Source organism: Pelodiscus sinensis, chromosome 3 (assembly GCF_052426305.1).
Source record: "Pelodiscus sinensis isolate ZL-2025 chromosome 3, ASM5242630v1, whole genome shotgun sequence".
Classification (NCBI taxonomy): domain Eukaryota; kingdom Metazoa; phylum Chordata; order Testudines; family Trionychidae; genus Pelodiscus; species Pelodiscus sinensis.
Genome location: NC_143054.1, coordinates 110,729,727 through 110,755,304, shown reverse-complemented (window position 1 = coordinate 110,755,304; position 25,578 = coordinate 110,729,727). Strand labels below are relative to the sequence as shown.

Here is a 25,578-nt window from a genome sequence, read left to right as displayed (position 1 = left end):
ATGTTGGGGTAGGGTAGTGAAGCTTTTGTTTAATAACTTTTATGAGTTTATCCAGTGATTCTACAGTTACTACAGGGACATCATTAAATATGAAGCTAGTATTTTATATTCCTATGAGAAGGCTGGGAGTAGCGATTCACCCAATGTGCTCTTTGAGCTACAGCATTGCTTGCCATTTTCATATATCTGGAGTTAGAATTGAGTGAGTCATGTACTGAAATTTAGAAAAATCTGAAACCCAATTGGAACTAAGCTAATATCTTTTTGGACAAAACTATGTTTTCCCTTGGACCTAGAATTTTCCTTTCTAGTTCTGTAATCAACTTTAACAGGATGCAAGCCAAAGAAAATACAGTATGTGATAGGATATGATCAGTGGCCTAATCTAAAGCTGTTGTGAAAGCCCTGTAAATCTTTTTATCTGTATGATTCTTAAAGAAAGCTTTGCTCTCTGGAGGAAAGGAAGATTTGTTGGGGTTTGAGGCAGCTTTGGGGGCTGAGCCCCCAATTATATTTTCTTGACCTAGGCTATATGCAGTACCTCTTCCTTGTTAACCAGCAGAAGAAATATAGAATCCCAGTTTCTCTAGGAGGCTTATACCAGTTTTTGGGGGTGGATTTTCAAAATATCTGGTGGGGAATTATCCTCTAGGGCTCTTTCCAAGGTCTCTGGGATTTTATGAGAGAAGGGAGCTAGCTGTATAACCCTACATGAAAGTTTTGTCAAACAAACCTTGATGCTTTGCTTAAAGTGTTATAGCTACTTCTGTGGCTTTTCTTTTGATCTATATGGTTAAAAATCATGTGAAATTAGTCTCCTGCTCTCTCAAAGGACAATAAGTGATTGTATTGTTCAAAAACAGGGAGTGAGAGCAAAGAGCATAGCTGGCATTTCCCCTGAACTCTCTAGTCAGAGAGGAATGCAGCAAACTGTGCACTTTCCCCTTGCTCCCTGATGAAGAGGAACAGCCAGCAATGTCCCTGTATCCATGGGGTGGAGCTTCAGCTCCCTCCCACCCTGCCTAAAGGGCACCTGGGAAGTGAGAGATTTGGGCCTGGGGCAAGATGGTGGAGTGTGCCGCCCTCCAGACCCTTTCACTTGCTTGGTGATGCTGTTTCTTTTCTGTATGGTTTTATGAGAAGCAATCCCATTCCAGGCACATCCAATTTACAACCAAATCCTTATATTGCTTTAAGTTATGTTAAGAGAAAGCTGTATGCCAAATTTGGTGGTCCTTGCTCTTATCGTTTAGGAGGAGTTTTTTGAACAAACAAACAAACTCAAATAGGGTACGTCTACACTACAGCGCTAGTTCGAACTAACTTAGTTCGAATTAGTTAATTCGAACTAAGCTAGTTCGAACTAACGCATCTAGAACTAAAAACTAGTTCGAACTAGCGTTTTGCTAGTTCGAACTAGTAAGTCCACATTGAGTGGACTCTGAACAGGGCTTAATGATGGCCGGAAGCAGTGCCGGCAGGGCATAAAAGGAGGACTTAGAGCATGGAGATGCTGTCTCAGGCTAGCCGAGGGCTGCGCTTAAAGGGTCCCGACCCCCACCCCGGACACACAGTTCTAAGGGGTGCCCCGCTTGCAAAGAAGTTCTGGCTTGGAGTGCCCTGAGTGCCCACACTGGGCACATCACACCACTCGGCCATCAGCCCGGCTGCACTTGCCGCAGGCTGCCATCTGGGGAGAGGGAGTAATTGGGGGGCTGCAGGAGAGCTTCCACCCCCAGAAGCCCGCAGAGCCAGCCCAGTCCTCCCCATCGGGGGCTCGTACCCCATTCCTCCCTCACCTCCTTCCACTTGCCCTTCCCTAGCCCCCCTTCTTCTTGATGTACAAAATAAAGATAACGTTTCTTCCAACATTGACTCTGTCTTTATTGAAAAAAACTGGGGGAGACTGGGAAAAGGAGGTGGGAGAGGGGAAGAGAAAGGCTGGGAGAGGGGAGGGCAACTAACATGATCAGGGGTTGGGAACAGGTCCCAGATGAAGAGAGGCTACAGAGACTGGGACTGTTCAGCTTAGAAAAGAGGAGACGGAGGGGGGACAGGATAGAGGTCTGTAAAAGCAGGGGTTGGGTGGAGAGGGTGCATTCAGAAAAGTTCTTCCTGAGTTCCCATAAAGAAGGACTAGAGGACACCAAAGGAAAGGAATGGGTAGCAGGCTTGAAACTAGTAAGAGAAAGTTGTTCTTGACAAAGCAAATAGTTAACCTGTGGAACTCCTTGCTGCAGGAGGCTGTGAAGGCTAGAACTAGAACAGAGTTTAAAGGGAAGTGAGATCAAGTCATGGAGGTTGGGTCCATGGAGTCCTATTAGCCAGAGGGTAGGAGTGGTGTCCCTGCCCAAAGTTTGTGGAAGGCTGGAGAGGGATGGCACGAGACAAATGGCTTGGTCATTGTCTTCGGTCCATCCCCTCCAGGGTCCCTAGGGTTGGCCGCTGTGGGCAGACAGGCTACTGGGCTAGATGGACCTTTGGTCTGACCCAGGACGGCCATTGTAAGCTCAGGGCTCAGTGTCGGGGGTCTCAGTGGACCCCCTTGATTTTCATTCACACCTGGTCCTGGGTGGCCAGGCTGGCAGCTCTCCTGCCCTAGACGGCCACTTTCCTGTGCCTAGTGCGGAGATCGTGGACGAGGTCCACGATGTCCGCACTAGCCCAGGAAGGTGCCCGCCTCTTGCGGTCCAGGGCAAGCTCCCGGGAGCCGCCAGCCTGGTCCCGGCAAGAGGGGGTGGGCTGGGGGGCATCGGGTGGGTGGCTCTGTGCCGTGCCAGGTGCAGGGTCTGCTAGCTGGGTGCTGGCAGGCTTGCACCTGGCACGGGCACCGTCGCCAGCCCGTGCCCCTTTAAGGGGTCCGGGGCCGGGAGGGGGGCATAGAGTTTCCCTGGTGTTGGCCAGAGTGGCCACCAGGGAAACCTGGGGAGGGCTAGCCTCCCACTAGTTCGAACTAAAGGGCTACACAGCCCTTAGTTCGAACTAGCTAGTTCGAACTAGGCGTTAGTCCTCGTAAAATGAGGTTTACCTAGTTCGAACTAAGCGCTCCGCTAGTTCGATTCAAATTCGAACTAGCGGAGCGCTAGTGTAGCGCATAGGAAAGTTAGTTCGAACTAACGTCCGTTAGTTCGAACTAACTTTCTAGTGTAGACATACCCATATATAGTAGATTTTGGGGGTGCATGGCAGTGCTGAAATTCAGTTAGAACTCTCCAGAGCAGATCTCCTGTACATACCTTTAACATTCCTAGAGCCTTCATATCATATTGGTGCACGGGGTTCCTGGAAATACTCTATCAGAATTTAAGCCCTAGCCATCGTGCAAAAAAAAAAACCTCTCAATTTTCTCAGCAGAATGATGTATTAGGAGATGGTGCTTTATCTTAAGCTACACAGTTCTTCCAATTATTTGTGTTTGCTTTGAAAAAATGTCAGTGGAAATTTAATATATAGTAAAAAATTCAATGTGAAAAAAGAAAGTTGAACTTTACTAGTTATACATCAATGTAATATTGACTTCAGTGAAGATATTCAAGACTGACATACCTCATTATCACTGAGAGGAGACTCAGATCCACTATGTATTTTCTTTCCTTTTGGGGGGGAGTATTCTCTCCTATTTTGTTTCAAGGATTTCTGTTTACTATTATATTTTCTTTGATTCTATAATCTATTGTATATTCAGCCTCTTCTTTACCGAGTGTTGTCTTTTGGCCTTATTTTTGATGAGTGACGAGGAGTCCTGTGGCATACATCTGACGAAGTGGGTCTTTGCCCACGAAAGCTTATGCACTTCAGTTAGTCTATAAGGTGCCACAGGACTCCTCGTCGCTTTTGCAGATTCAGACTAACACGGCTACCCCTCTGATTTTTGATGAGTGTATGTCTAATGGTTAATGCAGAAACTGAGTTTGATTCTGAGCCTAGATTCTGTTCCTGCCTTTGTGATAGATTTACTATGTTACTTTGGAAAGTCATTTATTCTTCCACGTTCATCTGTTTATCCATGTTTAAAAGAGAGATAATAATGCCTCACTAGTGATGATGTGAATTGTAATGTTGGGAAAGTCCTATGCAATGCTTGGTTGAAAGGATCTATACTAGACATGTATCTCATCTCATCTTTTCTTTTCCACGTCCATTTATTCCTTTCTTGCTCCCCATTTATTTTCTGTTCCCTTCTTCTTTTTTTCCCTGTTCTTCTTCACACAAACTATGGCAAGAACAGCTTATTCATAGCTAAATGAGTAATTTGAGATAACAAACAGTGAGTACAAACAGTGCTATGGATCTTATGCATTGCATTACTTAATAATATTGTTATTGCAATACTTTCCTCACATACTAAAATCTAATTAACAGGAAAATGAATTAATTTATTGCATTATGCTGATTTTATATGTTACTGTTTCTTCTTTGCTTTTCATGCTAGTCCATGTACAGAGGATCACCGGTTGGTACAAAGATTTTCTGAAATTTTTAACACTATAGCAAACTTGTATAAGTACAAAAAGTGTAAGTTAAGTAGTATATTTTATCCCATTTGAAAATTTATATGTTAATGACCAGGATAGTTCTTTAGATTAGTTTTTAATGCAGTTCCTATGATTCTGTAATAAACCATGTTTAATCACAAACTGAAAACTGTATTCATTTTGTTATACTTTTGTTCATTATCTTGCTCCATTTTAAGGCATAACCATAGCTGTGCAATATATTAACTGAAGTTTTGGTCATTGCACTGAATTTTTTAATCAAAAAATTATTTTTGGGATAAATTTGTTACACACCAAACTCATTCAAAATCCATGTAATAATTGTCACTAGCTCCTGTATGTGATGATACACATTTTCTTTGCTAAACAGATAAAGCTCGTGAACATCAATTCAACTGATATTGCTGATGGTAGGCCTTCTATTGTGCTTGGTTTGCTGTGGACCATAATTTTATATTTCCAGGTATTGTATTTTCTACATTTAGTTATTATTTATTGATGTAATGGGTCAAATCCTCATCTGATATAAGTTGGTTTGGCTTCATTGACTTCAATAAAGCTGTGCTGCTTTATACCAGCCAAGGTTCTGGCCAGTGTTCCCTCTAAGATTGACCAACCATGAGCAGAGTGAGTTTTGGCTTGTACACCAATATTAAGGTCATGTGTGCTGTTTTGGATGTGTGCAGAAATCCCCTCCCCCTTGCCCCACCATGCAGCATGTCCCATTCCCAGCCATTGGAGCAGCTCCCCTCCCCCCTCAGCCATGTGTGTCTCATCCCAGCTGCAGGAGCAGACACTCCTGCCATGCTTCAGGTCCCATTCCTAGCCCCAGCCCATCCTACCACATGGCAGCTCTGGCCACCGGAGCAGGCTTCCCCTTCCCGCACATGTCTGCAACAGGTCCCAGCCCCCAGCCTCAGCAGCTTCCTAACCACACTGTCAGCTGGCCCCACCCGCCAGAGAAGCCACCTGCTGTGTGGCTATCCAGGGGAGGTGTGTGGGGGAAGACTTTTTTGTGCCACCTTAGTGGGAACTATGGTTCTGGACCAATGTATGCATGCTGATGGAACTATTCTCTGTGTCAAGTTAATAGTGTGTGTAAGTCTTTACAGGATTGGGTCTCAGGTATGTACCTTTAAAATGATGCCAAGTTATTATTGGCATATATTCCCACTTTTTTTCCTGAAAAAGAAAATATATAAACAAGCACCATCAATCACTGTAAGCCTTACTTATACTAACAGAGAGTGTGTTAGTGAGTACATCAAGTTTTCAGAGACAGTGGATTCAATATGCAAACACGAGTTTACTATTTAAGGGCTGAAGTCTGCCCTCACATTCACATGTGTGATGCCTACTGATTTCACTGGGAGCTACAGATACTGTCAAGGACAAAATTTGTTTCAGATTAAAGTGTGTAATGAAGTACTCACCTCTTGTGCACATTCTTGCAGCTGGGTGTGGTACTGTGTGCCTTTTCCTGCTCCTGGCATCCTCTGTAGATTGCAGGCTGACTTTTTGAGATCTTCTGTGGCTTGGCCTTTTGTCTGAATCACAAAGTCAAAAATTTATCCCTTCCAGGATAGGAAATAGCTACTAAGTGAACAGTCCCATGAAGTCGCTTAAGCCACTGGCTCTGATCCCTTTAAATGTGGCCTTTTGTTGAAGGCTCTTAAATAAACCCTGTGTCTTTTTCTTGGGGTTGATGCTACTGTGGTGGGTGGGGAAACCTGGGCCTGCCCACTACTCTGAGTTACAGCCCAGTAATCCATCTGGAGAAGCCACATATCACTTGATTTCAGTTCATTGTGCTTCTTTCTTGGGCCTCTTCTGACCTGGTCCATGTTAGCTTATTTCACGTTAAGGTTCTTTTTTCCTCCTTGTAAACCCAGATAAAGTAAATGCAACCAAAAACAAACTCTGGTTATAACTCAAGTCCCTGTGACCAGAGAGAAGTCCCCTTCCTCACATTTCTGGTCCCAGCCAGGAACTGAGCTCCTCAGGCCAGGCAGCTCCTTTTATCTAGCCCACAGGACTCTGATTGGCTGTTGCTTGCCCCTCTAGTGTTTGGAAGACCATGTCCCTCTAGCTTTCAAAATGACTACTCCAGAGAGTCCTCTTTAGGCAAACTTGAAGGATCCACTTTTGCTGCTCTTTTCCTGACAGTTCACCACTTCTTGGGGCAGGGTATGGTGCAGGCATGGGCAAATTCTGACTCACGGGCTAGATCTGGTTCACAGCATTAGTCCCTGGTGGGTCCCCACGTCTATATTTAACTGCACCTCCACAGTATCGGGTGATTGCAGTTCTCATTGACTGCAGATTGCTGTTTGCAGCCAATGGGAGTGTCAGGAAGCAGTGTCCCAGTCTGTGGCCAATTAGAGCTGTGATTGCCCAATACCTGCAGAGGTGCAGGTAAATATAGCAGGGGCTTGCCAGGGACTAACCATTTATTTATTTATTTATTTTATTGCCCGTCCCTGGGATGGTAGAATCACAGTCCTCCAGTAGGGAACAAAAAAGGCCATATTCTGCCACAATGGGGGTGGTAGAGTAAAAATCATGTATGCTCTCTAGAGATCAAAATGGTGGGGAAAGTGGGTTACTTTTCAGGCTTTGATCTTGTGAGCTGACAATATGAGACACTGCTTACAAAAAATGATTGTGTATACTGTTTGGCTCTACAGGGCTCCTTGAATCTGGCTTCCCTTTGGCATGGCTCTGTTTCACCCAGGGGTTTGCTAGGCTTCTAAAAGTAAAGTGATGGTGTCTCCCAATGCCAAACATATGTGGCACCAAAATTACTACTGTAAATTGTGCAGATCTTTTTCTTTCATGAGGAAAGCTGTTATCGCAAGCTATCTCGTCTAACCCAACCTTAGCACCAATTATGTTTAGTTTGTTTTTTTAAAGTTTTCTTTATAAACATTACTGGTAAAAACTTAATTTTTTAGGATGTGAAAAATGACATTCTAGAGGAAAAATCCTTCCGAGAAGTGCTGTTACAGTGTAGGGGCATGTTGTTAAGCCCTTATAGAATCTATGGGAATCTGGTTCCTTAAAGAACTAAGCAGATTTGTGATGTTCTCTGAATCTTTATTTCTTCAAGAAGGCAAAAATTTGCCAACACATTGACATTTCTCTTTGAATACAATAATTTCCTGTTAAAACTAAGTGTGAGTCTAATGCTTGTAAAAATGTGAGATTAATGGTTTTCATGTGAGCCAGGCATGGGACAAAAAAGTGATCTGTGAAATGCCTCATTGGTGTTTGCTGATGTATCCTCCTGTACAATTCCATCACAGGGCCTCTCCTAACTAGAAACTTCCAGTCATTCAGAACCATGCCATCATACTGTACTTGTTTTGTCATGCAAATGAAACTATTACAATGAGGTCATAAGAGTCACTTTGCTATTTTGAGGAGGACATGGGAAGAGGACCAAGGCCTTGTTAACTTCTGCAGCTGCCAACAAATGCCCTCTTCTGCGCCACTGTTGGCTAAATGTAATCTGTTTGCAAAGGTCACTTTCAAGTGTTCACTCTGATTCAAATTCGTCAGCAGCATCAGCAGATGCAGCTCTATTTAAGTCGATAGAATTATCTTTTCTTTGAGCTAATGATGAATTTAGGCCAGTATCTCAGTACAATGAACTAGTAATTTGCATAAGAATATGTAATGCTATGTGCCGAGATACATTTAGACATTGTTCAAACTATAGGACATCAGTAAGAGTCTACAGTTGCCAGATGTTCAACACTTCTGAAGAGGCCCCCTATTTAGGCACTTGAATAAGTATTTCTCAAGCTACCTTTAAGCACCCATTTTATTTTTTAAATCTTGGTTATTGCCTTTTTAATCTTAGCCCATGTCTAATTCTGTTAATGTCCTGTTGATTTTGATTAAAATAAATATCAGCAATACCTTTAATTGATGTCATTCCGAATACAGATTGAAGAACTGACCAGCAACCTCCCACAGCTGCAGTCATTGTCTAGCAGTACATCCTCTGTGGACAGTGTCCTCAGCACTGAGACTGCAAGTCCGCCAACAAAACGGAAGGTGGTAACTAAAGTCCAAGGAAGTGCTAAGAAGGCTTTGTTAAAGTGGGTGCAGTACACAGCAGCAATGTAAGTTAAACTCCTGAAGTAATTTAAATTGTAAGCTCTTTATTTAGGACTGGCATTCTTTTTCTGTGTTTGTACAGTGCCTAGTACTATATGCTACTGGTCCAAGACTGGGGATTATGCATATAATTATGATAATAATATTAATAATAATAAATGTAGATTAATTTTACAAAGCAGTATCATTTTGTGGGATATTACACAGAATTATCCCCGAGAGAATAAAAACCGGTAAGGGAGTTGAATAATATCTGAATAACACAGTGTTGGGTCTTGCTGTCAAACCCTTGATACAACGGTATATGCCTCATATTGATGAGGCACTCTCTATAGAAGTGGTCCCCAACGTGGTGCCCGTGTTGAAGGAAGGGAAGGAAGATTGGAAGAATTCAGTGTGTTTTGGGGGTGTGAGTAGAGTTTTGTAACATACCTTGTAGTGTCTTACATACAAGAACCAGAATTGTAGTTCATTTGCTCATAACACTCAGGGTTTAATGTAACCAAACAGCTCACTGGAACTAGAAAGTTTTGCTTGAGGCATATTAGAAAATGTACTCGTGGACAATGATAGAAAACATAACCTTGGATCTTGTGTCTTCATATGACTGGATTGATATACTGTCTCTTTTTGTTTGTTTGTTCATTAAATTTTAAGGAAAGCTGGAATTGAAGTCAAAGATTTTGGACGAAGTTGGAGAAGTGGTGTTGCCTTTCATTCGGTTATTCATGCTATTCGTCCAGAGCTAGTGGACATGGAGAAAGTGAAAGGAAGATCTAATAGGGAAAACCTAAATGATGCCTTCACAATTGCAGAAACAGAACTGGGAATCCCAAAACTTCTTGATCCTGAAGGTATTTTACATTAAATATACTGCATCACATTTTGGAGTAGCATATATTAATTTTTATTTTAAAGTTTTTCAAGTATATGTAACATTTTTGCTGTTCAATTGTGAATTAATTTACTATGTATTCTGTACTCTTCCAGATGTGGATGTTGACAAGCCAGACGAAAAGTCTATCATGACCTACGTAGCACAGTTCCTGAAGCAGTATCCTGATCTACATCATACAACTGAAATGCAGGAGAACGATGTACGTGTCCATTACATTTCTATTTTAATCAGACATAAGGGGTATATTTTGTCATTTATTTTCAAAACATACAGGTTATCATGGTCTTTTTTTTAACAGCAGCTGAGGGAAGAAGCACCAGAGATAAAAAGGCCAAGGCCAGAGAAGATTAATGGACTATAAAACAAGCTAGCATTGTAAATCAACATTAATAACAATTTTGGAGCTGAAGAGAATGATGATAGAAATAATGACCCTGCAAATAACAGCAAAAGGCAGAGGGAGTAGGAATAGATCTAGTGAATAGTAGCAATCTTAGGCCATGTCTACACCAAAGGGACTCTAGTGGCATAACTGTGGTGCTATATCTATGAGGGCATAGCCCTATAGTGTGTACACTGCTTATAGTCATGGAAGGGTTTTTCCCCATCACTACAGAAATACCACCTTCCCAAGTGACAGAAGCGTTCTTTGCTCAGCCTAGCTGTGTCTATCCCAGGCTAAGTCAGAATAGCTATGGTGCTCAGTGCCTCTGAGCACTATAGTTGACCTAAATTTTAAGGAGGCCAAGTGATAATAGTCCTAAGAAATCTTAGGTGGCTTTCAAACATAATGGCAGTGAAAGTGGAATATAAAGTATTATCTGAAGCAATGAGTTATTTTCACAGTATTTCCAGCACTGCTTCTTTCCATCAAGATCTCAAATTTGAAAGACTGCTTGTGTCCAAGCCAGCTCTGAATGGACTGTATGGACTTGGAGTTACTGATGATGGAGAGAAGGACACTTTTCCATTGCATAGTGTGCCTTGATTTTTCACCTTAAAAATGTGCTGTTGGTCAAGATTTTTCTTGTTGATTACATGTTATGCATGCTCTTTTGAACTGTCCTCCCTTGTAAATGGTAGTGCTCTGTGATGCCCTGCAGGAGACCATGGCTCAGTTACTAATCCTGATCATTGTTCCTTGAGTTTTCAGGAACTAACAATACTTCAGAGACAATCTGCTCAGCCTCTGGCAAAGGGGAAGAGAGGGAAGAGGTGTTCAACACTTTTTAGCCATGGATCCATGATTATGGAGAGTATTGACAAGCTCAGAATGGAGCAGAATTTGATCTTCCTTGGCAAGCCCACAAATGATTGGGATGTGGGAGTTGCAAAAGGAGGAAAATACTGAATTATACTAGGGCAGTGTTTCTCAAACTGTGCTCCGTGGAGCCCCAGGGCTCTGCGAGACATCTCCAGGGGCTCTGTGAGGTTGACAAACTGGAAACATCTATAGGTACAACACATACAATCAGTGGACCGCTGGGGCCCGCATAAGTACAACACATACAATCAGTGGACTTCTGGATCTCCGCATAAAATTTTTATGCATGTAAAGGGCTCCAGAGCCCCAAAAGTTTGAGAACTGCTGTACTAGGGAGCTCCCTAATGGATCTTTTGGAAAAAAGAACAAGGACAAAATTATGATTCACCTGACATCAGTCAAATGTCTGCCTTAGTTTCCAGAATCACTTCTTCTCATTATGGGTTTCTCAAATAGAGATTTGGAAGTACTTTGGTATTACCAGTGCTCCCCTGAACAGTATAGAATAAATGTTGCACCGTATAAAACATTGCTGTACATTCTGGTTAAGATCTGTCAAAGCCTTTTAGTTTTACACTCAAAGGAGTTTTACAAAGATGCAGCTGAAGTTTAATAGACATTTCCTGTAATCCCATTTTGTTAAAACAGAAGCATGGGAAATGGTTTGGTTTGGTAATGGTTTGGTAATTAGGGTTTGGAAATTCTGAGTTAAAATTCCATGAACATAGGGCCAGAAACACAGGACAGTCACATCCATGGAAGGTCTTCCTTTCACTTCAGTAAGGTTTGCACTTGGACCATCGCTTAGTATCTGGTTTCTCACTACTGCAGAGATACCATCAGAAGTAGGCTAAACTGGGGGAACCCTGTATTTTTTTACTACATGTCAGCTCTCAGGCTGTTTTCTCTGTGCTTGCCCAAGAAAATGATAGAAGTAGCACATCAACCCTTTTTATTTTAACTATCTTTAATCTTGTATAACTTCCATGATATCTTAATTTCCTTGAGGAAGAGTTCACCAGTTGCCCCTTTTCATAGTACCAATGGATTATTTAACCTATATGTACTGGAATTGATTGCTGGAGAGGTTTTTGAGAAAATTGTGTATCAAAAGAATGGCAATGCTTTGGTAGAGTCTGGTTTTTATAGGAAGTTTCTGGAATTAGTTGTAGTCTTGGTTTATTGCTTTGAAAGTTCTCACTTGGTAACCTCCATGCTTGTATTATTGTAAAGGACTTCTGTGATGCACAATAGTGAGAGTATTCGGGGAGTATTAGTCAACATTAAAATCAGTATTTCCCATGCTAGCAGATTCTTCCCATTTAGGATTGGCTGTTTTTTCTTTCAAAGGTCATTATGACAACTTTGGTAGACCATCACACACAAAATCCAGTCACATTAGCATCTTAATTCATGCAGTACTTAAAAGAAAAGAAAAGAAATTTACACAATTCTTTTGGCAACATCATGCTTTCTCGTTATTCCTGTATGTGCAGCACAATATCTTTATATTGTATCATGCACATCTTGTGTTTTGAAGACCAACATAACAAACCCTGAAAAAATGCACTACGTTACATTTTTAAACAGTGAATGGTTATGCAAACGAAAGGAAAATTGAGGTAATAGCAGACCAAGTTTATATATGAAATGATATAATCTAAAATAAATAGCTCATTATTACAATAAGGTGCTTTCTATCTGGCCACCCCAATTTCTGACTTTTAAAGGAATTTCTGAAAATTAAACAAAGTAAGGTTTGAAATCTTCGAAGTAGGTTTTAGTTAGTGTAGGACTACCATTGCAGCTAATCCGTCTATTGGCAGAATTTTGGAAGCTAAAGCTCTCTCAAACTAAATATCACTGTTCGCATTTTAAGTAGGACTAAAAAAATTACGCTGCCAGTGATGTAAGCTCAGTGACCTCACACCAATAGATGGATAGAATTGCAGAGAGGAGTCCCCCTGCTCTTAATATGACCCACACACATTTAGTGTCAGGGTGGCAAGTGGCTCTAGCACATTAATAGCTTTATGTTAGTGTAGCATTCCTCTACGTAAAGAAAATTCGCTCCTTGTTCAGCTACTGCAAAAAATTTCCTCTTTGTACTTGAGCAATGCAAAGTGTCCATTGTGAACTAGAGAATCTGGTCCATAATTCTCCTCTTAGGATTCCACTTGCCATGGTATATAGCTTTGTAAAGTCATATGTTGAACACAGAAAATTCGGGAGTGTTATGTGTTTGTAAAAAATGTGTGTGCTCAAATTTTTCAAACTAGATACCATAGTTTGGCACCTAAATTCATATTTAAGCTTTTTCACGAGTGCCCTGATATTCAGAGTTGCTGAGTTGTTGAAGCTGGCATAGTTCAGCACTTGTGAAAATAAGGGCACTTATTTATTTGGATCTAAATATGGATTTAAAAGCTCCCCTGTAAGGGCTTAACTTTGAAAATTTTGTTGTTGGAGTTGACTAATCTCTCAGATCCACAATTACATATCAGAAAACTGGATAATCCAACTCAATACACCTTTTTCAATCCGTAATTATACTTCTTATTATACACAAATGCATATGCTTAGCTGTCTAACAAAGCATCTTGTTTTTGTAAATTCCAAATGAACATTAGTGGCATCAATTTAAAAACTATTTTAAGTTGTTTTGACTTTCAGACTGTGCCCAGTATATTCTGGGTTAATTTAAACTTCATCATCTTTTTCTCATAGGGGGAAGCCAGAAGCACTTTTCTGCTGTCTAATTAACATGTGTTTGTTTTTATTGGCTATTGAGCACTGCACGTATTCAGGTGCTCTTCTCTGCAAAATCAATGAATATTTATGAAAAGATAACAAGATAACCCGAAACTTTAAATGCCATTTGCAGTATGATGCATGGAATAAATGGCTGAAAGAAAAATTAAATGTCAAGCAAATGTGATCAGAGCTCAAATTTCGTACCTAAAAGACATAATTTTAGTTCCACTACTCAGCTATATTTGTAGCTGGTTACCCTACATTCCATATGATACTCAAGATGTCTAGTCTTCTGAATTTTATTTTCCTGTTTAGAAATGTACTGTTTTCATGTTTCTGACTGAGCACGTAGAACACTAAGGGCATGTCTAGACTGCATTTTTCTTTTGAAACAAGATATGCAAATTCAGCGTGAATTTGCATATCTTCTGATCACTTTTTCAAAAGAGTTTTTTTCGAAAAAGCAAGCAGTCTAGATGCGGTTCTTTTGGAAAAAAAAAACCCAAAACCTTTTTCGAAAGAACCTTTCTTCCTCAAAAAATGAGGTTTTTTTTTCTAAAGAACCGCGTCTAGACTGCTTGCTTTTTTGAAAAAAATCTTTTTTGAAAAAGCAATTGGAAGAAGATAGGTGCCTAATTTGCATATCATCTTTCAAAAGAAAAACATAGTCTAGATGTGCTGTAAGGGTGCATCTACACAGAAGGGCTTAACTTGAAATAAGCGACGCAAACTGAGCTATGTCAATTGTGTAGCTTATTTCAAAGTAGTTTATTTTGAAATTGGGAGTGTTTATACAGCACTTATTTCAAAACAGAGCACTCTTCCTCTGACTTTCCTTGCTGCTCGTTCAAGGAGAGTTACAGGAGTTGGAGTAAGAAGTTCTCCAGCTTGACAGTATTTCAACATTATTTTGTGTGTAGAAAGAACCCAAGGAAAGAAAAATAGGAAGTTGGTTAAGAGTGGTAAAATAGGAAGTTGGCTAATAGTTTAAGAAAATTTTAAATTATGAAATTAATAAATTAACAAATGATTATGCCTAAACTGAAAATATTCTGGGCCAAATTTATCACTTGTGTAAATAAATGCAAATGCATTCACTTTAGGGCAGTTTTTGCAGCATAGCTGAATTTGAATTGTATCAATATCAATAATTTTTTTATATAGTTGTAATTTGAAGACTTGGTCTGAAATCAACACGATGAAATCCAATAAAGACAAATGCAAAAGATGTACTCTTAGGAAGAAAAACAATCAAATGAACAAATAAGGAGTAACTGGCTGAGTAGTAATAATGTTGAAAAGAATCTGAGGGTTATTAATGGGCAACTAATTGAGTTTACTTTGAGTCAATAATGAGAAGAAGTTGCAAAAAAGGCAGATATTCTGGGGTGTATTAATAGGAGTGTTGTGTGTAAGATATAGGGGGAACTTTCTTTCTCTCCTTTGCCCTGGTGAAATCCCATGTGGAGTATTGTGTCCAGTTTTGGATGCCATATTTTAAGGAAAATGTATATGAACTGGAACAAATCCAGAAAGTGGTAACAACAGTGCTAAAAAAGGAAAAATGAGAAAAGGTTAAAAATACAGGAGGTGGTTAGTCCTGAGAAAAGAAGACTGAAGTAGGACCTGATGACAGTCTTTAAATATGTGATAAAGAGGATAGTGATCAATTATACTCCATGCCGACAGAGGGGTAAGAAATAATTAGCTTAATCTAGAAAAGGAGTCTCTCTAGACATTTTAGTGTACTTCAAGCTGGGGTACAAATCACTGACTTGTTGTACACCAAGTTGCTGTGTGGAATTTGGCACAGTCTGAAAGTCAAAACAACCTATAACAGTTTTTAAATTGATGCCACTGAAGGTAATTTGAAATTTACAAAACCAGGATGCTTCGTCAGACAGCTAAGCATATGTATTTGTCTATCATAAGAAGTATAATTACAGATTGAAAAAGGAGTATTGAGCTGGATTATCCAGTTTTCTGATATGTAATTGTGGATTTGTGAGACTAGTCAACTCCAACAACAGAGTTTTCAAACTTAGGTCCTTACAGGTCAGCTCTTAAATCCATATTTAGGCAAATAAGTGGCCTTCTCTTCAAAAGTGCTGATCTATGGCAGATTCAACAACTCAGCTACTCTGAATATTAGGACGCTTGATAAGAAGCCTAAGTAGGAATTTAGGTGCCCAACTATGGTCTTTATTTTGCTATTGTGCACTAGAAATTCTGTAGTGCACTTTGACCTACTGCTGTAGATCACAGCACGCCATGGAACTTTCAGTGGGCAGTAGGAGGATATTCATGAACTTTTAGGCCTCATCTAGACTACAGGTAATGGTCGAAAAAATATGTTCTTCCAGTTGCACTTTCAAAAGCAGAGCTTTCGAAAGTGAAATTAATTAAGACGTGGCTTTTTCGGCGAACTCCCCTTTGTCGAAAAGCCGCGTAAACCTCCTTTTTTGAGGAAAATTATAGCTCTCTAATTCTCAAGCTGTCCTCACCCCAGATGTAAGTTAGAGTAACCTAGGGGAGGCCATTGTTTTACAACAGTTAGCTACAGTCTCTGTGAATAATACATCACCTGAGAATTGCTATCTGGGAATGGAGCTCCCTTCCTACCCACTCCTTCATCCTCTGTCAATGCTGAGATGGTGGTGTAACCCTCTTTTTCCTCCCCGGGTTACTCAGGAGCAGATCGCACTCACAGGTGTGCCCGGGCGCCTGATTGTTTTAACCCACAAGGAGATACTGAGCACACCCGTGGTAATGGTATTTAGTTGGGGAAAGCCCTAGCCACCCCCTTGCTGCAGTCCCTTGCTCATAATGAATGTACAATGACGGTGCCTCCACCTGACTGGCCTTGTACACACTCCTAGTGTGCCTTGAGAGCCTCCAGGAATATACTCATTCCAGCTATAATCTGGACCTAATTCCAGAACAACAACTACAAATCATATACATCTAATAGATTACATTAAAATAAATAATCTTTACTTAACTTAAATAAGCAGGGTTTAACAGATTAACAATGAATAACATTAACAAAGTGCACAACAATAAATGGAACATATATATCCACCCCAAGAGTGTGCACACCCCTAGACTCAGAGTCCCAGACTCTTGCTTGCGTGGGTGCACTTGAAGAACTGCAGCTGTAGTGGAGGTTCTCTGCAGGCAGTGTGTATATGGGTCCAAGCTAGGCTGCAGCTCTGTCCCAGGCAGTACCCTTCCCGAAAAGGCCCAATCACTTACAGCCTCATGCTGTGCCTATCAGAAGCAGCTTGCTAGATCCCAGCTCCAAAGGCCTCCAGTCCCAGTCTGCAGCTGTACTCCAACAGCCCCGGGACTGGATCAAACTCCCCCACAGCAGCCTGGTTCCCCTTCTCTTCCATGCACAAGGCCTCTCTTTCCATGCACATGGAAAGCCCCTCATCTCCCACACAAGAGTAACTTCCTTCCTGGTTCACCCAAGGGCTCATGGGAATTATAGTCTGTGAGGCTGGATTGCAGCACACAGGGACTTTCCAGAAAATAAGGAGGCACCTTTAGTAGGGGGACTACAATGGGATGGCCAGAGCTGTCACAGGAGCCATTTCCAATAGCTATATACCCTCCCAGGCCAGTTCTCACATAGTTTGGGTTTAGTTGAATCTAATGAAATTGTTTTTCTCACTTTCACTGGTTTTATATAAGTGTATCTTCATTCATTTCAGTAGAGTTACTCTCCATTTCTTTTAGTCTTAGTGAGAGGTGCATGTGGCCCATTATGTGCAAATCTCAGTCATTTGCCTCCCACTCAAGTAGTAGGTTGCTCCCACACTGCACAAATGTTCCTTTTGTCATCGATAAAGTGCTGATATGACAAGTTTATAGACTTGTGATTTCCTGTTTTATTTTTCTGTTGCTCACTCTGGGTATGTTTACACTACTCCGCTAGTTCAAACTAGCGGGGTAACGTAGGCATACCGCACTTGCAAATGAAGCCCGGGATTTGAATTTCCCGGGCTTCATTTGCATAAGCGGGGTGCCGCCATTTTTAAATCCCCGCTGGTTCGAACCCCGTGCCGCGCGGCTACACGCGGCACGAACTAGGTAGTTCGAACTAGTCTTCCTAGTTCGAACTACCGTTACTCCTCATTCCACGAGGAGTAATGGTAGTTCGAACTAGGAAGACTAGTTCGAACTACCTAGTTCGTGCCGCGTGTAGCCGCGTGGCACGGGGTTCGAACCAGCGGGGATTTAAAAATGGCGGCGCCCCGCTTATGCAAATGAAGCCCGGGAAATTCAAATCCCGGGCTTCATTTGCAAGTGCGGTATGCCTACGTTACCCCACTAGTTCGAAATAGCGGGGTAGTGTAGACATACCCTCTTTTATCACATTGTTCTGGACACAGCATCATATATATAGTAGCCCAATGTCTGTGAATCTGTAACGCTGAAATGCTGGCTGTTCCCTCTGGGTGGCGCTGTTGCCTGTTCCCTCTGGGCGGCCCGTGCTGCATGGGGAGTGAGGGGCCCAAATGGCCGCTTGTGCTGCTTGCTCCCCTGTGGAGGTCCAGCTGAGCGATGCAGAAGTCAGCCGAGCGCCACGGTGGAAGGCGAAGGGAAGCGGGATGGTGACGTACATGGCCAGGGGGCGGGGCCTAGCCATGTATGTCACCACCTCGCCCCCCTTCGCCTCCCGACGTGGCGCTCGGCTGACTTCTGCCCGCCGCCGTGGGAGAGCCCAAATGGTCGCTTGCTCCCCCGCGACAGCCAGGATGAATGGTGCAGAAATCAACTGAGCACCAAGGCGGGAGGCGAAGGGGGGCAGGGCAGTGACATGAGGTGTGACAGCAGCTCCAGGCCCCGCCCCCTGGCTGTGAACGTCACCACCCCACCCCATCTTTGCCTCCCGCCGTGGCGCTCGGCTGACTTCTGCACCACTCAGCCAGGCTGCCACGTGGGAGCAAGTGGTGTAAGTGACCATTTGGGCTCCATGCTCCCCATGCAGCACGGGGAAGGCGGAGCCCAAACGACCATTTGGGCTCCGCAGTCCCCCGAGTGAGAGACAAGAGGGGGAGGAAAAGAGAAAGAGAGAGAGGCAGGAGGCGGAGGAGAGCTGAGAGAGAGTGAGGGGGAGGCAGGAGGAGGAGGAGAGAAAGAGAGACATGGAGTGAGAGACTGGAGGCTCTGGAGAGAAGACCGACGTGGAGGAGAGACCTGAAAATCCCGTCCTATGATGGGCTAATTGGCTAGTTATATATATATATATATAGTAGTCCAATGTCTGAGAGTCTGTAACACTGAAATGCTGGCTGTTCCCTCTGGGCGGCCCCCCACGGCAGCCCGGCTGAATGGCGCAGAAGTCAGCCAAGCGCCACTGCGGAATGGGAAGGGGGGCAGGGTGGTGACATACATGGCCAGGGGGTGGGGCCTGGTTGAGTGTGCATCCCCGACGGAGACAGAGGAGAGCGGAGGAGACAGAGAGGAGGCGGAGGAGAGCGGAGACAGAGTGAGAGGCAGGAGGGGGAGAAGAGAAAGAGAGAGATGGAGAGAGAGGCAGGAGGCAGAGGAGAGCTGAGAGGGGGGGAGGCAGTAGGAGAGCGAGAGAGAGAGAGAGAGAAAGACAGAGTGAGAGACTGGAGGCTCAGGAGAGAAGAGTGAGATAGAAAAGGAATAGGACGTGGAGGAGAGACCCAGAAATCCTGTCTTATGACGGACTATTGGCTAGTTAATAAGAAATGTGCAGACAGTAAATCATACTAAGCATTGTTGACACAAGTCCTCTCACTGAACAATATACTGTTCTTGAATGTAAAAAGATCAGCGTGTTATAGTCTGTAAGCAAAAGATCCTGTAGATGAATACCTTATAATATTTTGTCCTAACTAAAATTTTTAAATATGAAAGCATTTGTCATTTATATCAACTTGATACCAGATGGCGCACTTAAATCAGGGAGCCAACAGTCATTATGACACACTGTTTATCAGCCATATCATAAGTGATAATAAAATGATAAAATCATGAGTAATGATCTTTTCCTAATAAATTGATCTTTGTTGAAATTTACAGCGAACAAATTGTGATTCATATCAACTATGGCAGACTAAAATTAGATGTTCTGTGTGACATTTCAGTACTCCAGATGTTCACAGTAATTTTACTAATATGAACTGCTTGTCTAGGGGTCTAAATTTTGATCTTATATCTAGACAACTCCACTTATTCAGGTTACATGCAGATAACACAGACTAATTTGACCCAAATGGCTACATTGACTTTCTCTAAAATGGAATTGGGCTGCTAAGAGAAAAGAGATATATTGCCCATCTTTGGTACACACTGATAATCCTCTGCACTGTTGTTTGGGTTTCATGTCTCACAGAAAGAAGATAGACTGTTGCTGAGAGACCTCAAAGTTTGGGTAGAACAGTTAGAAAGGGACCTGACCAGGGCACAGATGGCAGAAGCAAGCTTACAGGAGAAATACCAGGTAAGTTATCAAAAACATTACATGGTGGAAGATTTTTGTCATGATTGGTGTCATATGTGCCCCTTAATTTGTATCCCTTTCTGTATAACAATTAGAGTGTGCTGACTGCATAAAAGTGTGCATAGTTTCACTGCTGAAACAAATCTGAGAAGTCTGCAGATGTCTACATTGTGCTCCCTGGATCTTCAAATAAAAGGCGCATATCTAATACAGATCTGACCTTAGGTGGGCAGCTAGAGACAGCTAAGTCCTGTCTTCCCAAACATACATTCCAGATGCTGCAGAGGCTACTCTGCATGACAGAGGTTCTGTGACTGGAGATAGCTGAAGGGAAGTCAGTCTAAGAGGAAGATTGGGCTGGCCTTGGGCAAAGGTGGAGATCACATGTCACTCCCGTCCAGCCAGCCTGTGGAAATTAGTCAAAATGGCAGATACAGAGTGGCCTTGAATTATATTTTAATGGAAACTCCTTCCTACACTGGGGGCAGCTATAGCCCAGAGGCGACCTCGACAGTGTGGCCCCAACAGAGTCATGCTGCATGGGGTGAATGGATGGGTCAGAAAAGTGCCAGAGTCCATGGAAGCACAGAGTCTGCCTCCAGTGGATCTGCCTAATTTGGGTGCAGATCCTACAGCCTTTTCCAGGTGGGCAAATTCTGTCCTTCTAACAGGATGATGTTAGGGCAGGTTTGTAGAGATTTGCTATCTCTAAAAACCCTTCCCTTTGTTTTGCTGTGGAAGGAGATGATTCAGGCCCTGGGAATGATCCTGAAGTAATTGAAATGAAGAGGTTGTTTTCTTTGCCTGAATTTTGCTGTATTTTACTTCTATTTTACAAATATATATTTGGGTCATATTCAGCTCAGGAATAATAATTTGAAGTCAGTTGCTGGTATAAATCCTGAAGGAGTCTGATGAACTTCATGAGTAACACTGGATTTAAATTGCTTTAGCTCTAAAAAGTAGATTTCAGCAGTTTTTGTTAAACCATATGTTAGCTTCCCAGCCTAGCTTCTTATTTGGTTAAATTCAACAATAAAGGCCTAATTTTATGTTTTTAATAGTAGGGTCCTTCATCTCAGAATCTTATAACAACCAAAATACCCATAGATTTCAGTGCAAATGCTGCATGTAGGACACCTGCAGGACCAGCTCCTGATTTTAAGATGCTGGCTCAAAAATCGGGATAGACCTTTGAAAGAGGTGGTGTTTCTACCCTCTGATGAACAGATTACAATGTATGAAGTCCAAATATAGGCTCTGATCCTGCAAACAATTATGCATATGAGCAAAGGTACACAAGTGAATAGTTCCAGCTCATTCTTCTGCAAAATGATACTCAAAGGTGTAAATGTTTGCAGTCTTGCTCCTTCCTGAGTTTGGCATTGGTAACACCACATCATAAACTTCAACCTAAATAGTGTCTCCAAGTGTAGTTTTTCATAGGAGTTTCCAGGCAGGCCATCTCTGCATGAAAACTTGCTCTAACCCTTCTTGTAACCCTGTAACAAATATGGACACTCACCTGCCGTGAGCACCTGCCGTTCGGCTGAGTGCAGGGTCCTGCACTGCCTCAGTCTTAAAAGCCTTGCGACTACTCAGCCCTCTGGCCGAGTCACACAGCCTTGTGTGCATTCACAACCCCCTTCCAGGATACACCTCTAACAGACACCCATCTCAGTATGCTCTGCAGAGTGTCTCTGAGGCTAGTCCAGTCTCAGTCTGTTTCCCCTCATTCTCTTTCCCCACTCAGTATGGGTATGTCTACACTACCCCGCTAGTTCGAACTAGCGGGGTAATGTAGGCATACCGCAATTGCAAATGAAGCCCGGGATTTGAATTTCCCGGGCTTCATTTGCATAAACGGGGCGCCGCCATTTTTAAATCCCCGCTGGTTCGAACCCCGTGCCGCGTGTAGCCGCGTGGCACGGGGTTCGAACCAGCGGGGATTTAAAAATGGCGGCGCCCGCTTTATGCAAATGAAGCCCGGGAAATTCAAATCCCGGGCTTCATTTGTAATTGCGGTATGCCTACATTACCCTGCTAGTTCGAAGTAGCGGGGTAGTGTAGACATACCCTAAGAGAGTGGTGCCTCCAGGGCTTCTCCTCCTAGAAACAGTGTCCTGACTAGCTTCCCACTCTGAACTGCCCTGGTTCTGCTAACCAGCCCCCTTGACCTTCTCTCTCCCAGGTCTGGGCTGCAACTGAGCTGCCTCTGTTTCTGAAGCTCCTTTTGTAGTTCTCCCTGGCCCCTCCCTGGAGTCCGATTCCTCCATAGCCTCTGTAACCTCCTGGAAGACTTAGGGCCTAGCCCCATTACAAACCTGCTGAAAGGTAGTGGAATGTAACTGCTGGATCTACTCAGCAGTAACTTCTGCCTTGCTTATAAGGTTCAGGTGCCTAATAACTGGAGGAAAACAGAGGAGCATAAGAACAGAAGATCCTTTGAGTCTTCTATCGTGTTAAAATATTTAAAAAAAATATTTAATAAAAATGTTTATCAATGAAGTTCACAAAGATACATTCACACTTGGAAAGGATAATTTTTTTATCAATTCAGAATTGTAAAGTAGCCAACCTTATTCCATACATGTCCTATCATTTCCTTCTCTGCCTCATTGTACTTATTTTCTTTTCATGCAGTCATTTAAACACTTCCGAGTCCAGTATGAAGTAAAGAGGAAACAGATTGAATTTGTAATCCAGTCTTCACGTAAAGATGGTAAATTGTCGCTTGATCAAGCTATGGTGAAGCAAGCTTGGGATAGAGTTTCTTCTAGGGTAAGTTAAAAAAATTAGTACACTAAATTATTTTATTAGACTTTTTTTAAGTTTTGGCCAAGCAAAGATTGAATAAGGCCTATAGGGTAGGCTACCTACTGTGAATTCCCCTTTGTTAGAAAATACATTGATAAAACCAAAGTAGTATGAAGTATTTTGAATACACAACTAATAGTACAATTCACAACTCCCCTCAAATTGGGTTGACAGAACAAGTTTTGTATTATACAACTGTTAATTTACAGAATTATTTGTATCTGTCTTCCAGTTACTGAATATTGAAATTTGTTGAAAAGGTATAACATTATTCACTGGCATGAACACATGACTTATGAGTGGTGAAGGAACAAATGATTTATATTGAACATTCCAAATAAGAGCCAACAATACCTTTATAACTAGTCATACTGTCATGATTTTTTCTGCCATGTATTTAATAAAAGTCCATTTTGGAAATATTTTGAAGCTTTATAAATTTTCCTGGCATTATTTTTTACCTTCTAAATTGGGACTCTTCCAGAAAAATGGCTATTTCTGTAGATCCAAATATACAGGACTCTGAAGAAGAGGAAAATGAAAAGAGACCTTTCAATCTTGGTTTTTGTATAACTAATATTACATCTTCAAATATGAACTTCCATAGTTTATCAGGGTCAGAAACAAGTGGGCTGTGTCTACATTGGCCCCTATTCCGTAATAGGGATGCAAATGTAGCACTTTGGAATAGGCAAATCCGCGGGGGATTTAAATATCCCCCGCGGGATTTGCATTTTTATGGCTGCCGCTTTTTTCCGGCTTGTAGATAAGCTGGAGAAAAGCGCCAGTCTGGACGCGATCCTCCAGAAAATAAGCTTGAAAGTAGGAATAAGAGATCCTCCGGAAAAGAGCTTATTTTCCGGAGGATTGCGTCCAGACTGGCGCTTTTCTCCGGCTTATCTACAAGCCGGAAAAAAGCGGCAGCCATGAAAATGCAAATCCCGCGGGGGATATTTAAATCCCCCGCGGATTTGCCTATTCCAAAGTGCTACATTAGCATCCCTATTACGGAATAGGGGCCAATGTAGACACAGCCGTGCTGTATCCAATTGGATACAAGCCATCCCTGGCATTCAGTGGGATAAGGAAAGTATTACTATGCCTCATATTTGGTGAAATATAGGAGCTTAATATTATGAACTTTTAAGTCTGCAAAATGCCAGACCATTATAAATTTGGGAGAAACAGGAGGCTAGGTAGAAGAAAGATGCATTTCTCAAGCATAGCATATATGAAGAAAATTTCTTTATGAAACTATTGAGATGCCTGTAATGTTGACTTTTGCCTCTTTTGAGAAGGAGTAATGAGTAAGAGGGAAGATGAAAATATCTGACATGTATAAGAAGCTCAGTTTACAATAAGGTTTCAGTTTTCTTTTCACAAGCCTGTCATCACCATGCCTGTGGTGTAAATATAGAATATCTGATTGTTTTTGATGGTGTACAAGTTTTACTTATGCATTTTGGGTAGGTAATTTGCATCATTAATGAATGAGGATGCCATGCATGATGTATCCAGACCAAACTATTGTAACTGAAAATGATAAATTACCAATATGTAATGCCAGAAACTGAATATGCACATATATATTTTATATATTACTTACTGGTCTTTTAATTTCTTAAACTAACTATCCAGCACCAGGTTTGTAAGGGGTCTGGTTGTCACGATAGTTACTCGTGCTATTAATCCTGAATGGAGATTCAGTGTTCTTAATTTTGTTTTCCAGCTACTTGATTGGCACAAACATCTTGATAAATCTCTTCCTGCACCTTTGGGTACCATAGGTGCCTGGCTCTACAAAGCAGAGGCTGCTGTTAGGGAAGAAATAATCATTCAGCAAGCTCATGAGGAAACAGCAAATACAATACATCGGAAGCTTGAACAGCATAAGGTATTGGCTGTATGAGACATCCCTATGCATGATGTTCCAGTTTCAGTGTGACTACAGTTCCTAGGATTGTGGTTGACTGAGGCTCAAGCTGTATGTACAACAAATTTGGATGGTGGTGGTTATTTGTTTTGTTTTGAAAGTGTCTTATGATGATGAGGCAACTCGGACAATACCTGGAGTCCTAAATGTTCCTTGAAGCCACACGAACTGGATTTTTGAGATGATGTGCTAAAGAGGCTACATGTATCAGTTGTATTGATAGCTAATCTCCTCCAGGTGGTGGATGATGGTCATGTGTCCATGCCCATTCTTTTAGATCTATAAGATGATTCCTTTGGCTATGAGTTTGTGTCGCATGTCTACAGATCCTAAAAGAAGTATTTAGCATTACCCTTGAATGGCTTTTATTTCTTTATTTTTGAGAGGTCCCAGAGCTAATATTCCATAATTGTTCATCTGCTCTGGGAGCTCTCTTGTGCAGAGCTTTCTACTGTTCCATTCTGTTACTGAAGCAAGGTGAAATAGCAAGTTAATAGATACAAATAAAACACTTTGAATATGTTGATAACCCACATGGCAGTACATCTTAAGCTAAGTTCCTTCTAAGCTGTGCGACTGGGAGAAAGGTGTGCTTCTCTGGCCCCAGAACTGAGCTTCCCAGAAGGGAAGAAGTGCTTTTCCCACCAGCTCCAGAACAGAGTTGCCGCAAAAATAATCTTACAAGGATTTATTTAAAATTATATTTATAACTCTTCTAATGTCTCTGCAGTGTATAGTATAATGAGGGCCTGAAAGTTTTCTTAACAAAAAAGCTTTTGTTAATCTTGGCAATATCATGAATGACAACTC

At 41.9% G+C, this 25,578-nt stretch overlaps 1 protein-coding gene across 12 annotated transcripts in view; it reads left to right on the top strand.

Annotated features, from left to right (window-relative positions):
* SYNE1 (spectrin repeat containing nuclear envelope protein 1) overlaps positions 1–25,578 on the top strand; it is a 479,589-nt gene that overhangs the window by 113,327 nt on the left and 340,684 nt on the right. For all 12 annotated transcript variants that reach the window (XM_075924462.2, XM_075924463.2, XM_075924461.2 and 9 more), the window contains 7 exons: positions 4,867–4,959; positions 8,448–8,626; positions 9,279–9,475; positions 9,612–9,718; positions 19,911–20,018; positions 22,662–22,799; positions 24,565–24,729. In XM_075924462.2, coding sequence (XP_075780577.2) covers positions 4,867–4,959; positions 8,448–8,626; positions 9,279–9,475; positions 9,612–9,718; positions 19,911–20,018; positions 22,662–22,799; positions 24,565–24,729 — 987 coding nt within the window. The remainder of the gene's footprint in view (positions 1–4,866; positions 4,960–8,447; positions 8,627–9,278; positions 9,476–9,611; positions 9,719–19,910; positions 20,019–22,661; positions 22,800–24,564; positions 24,730–25,578) is intronic.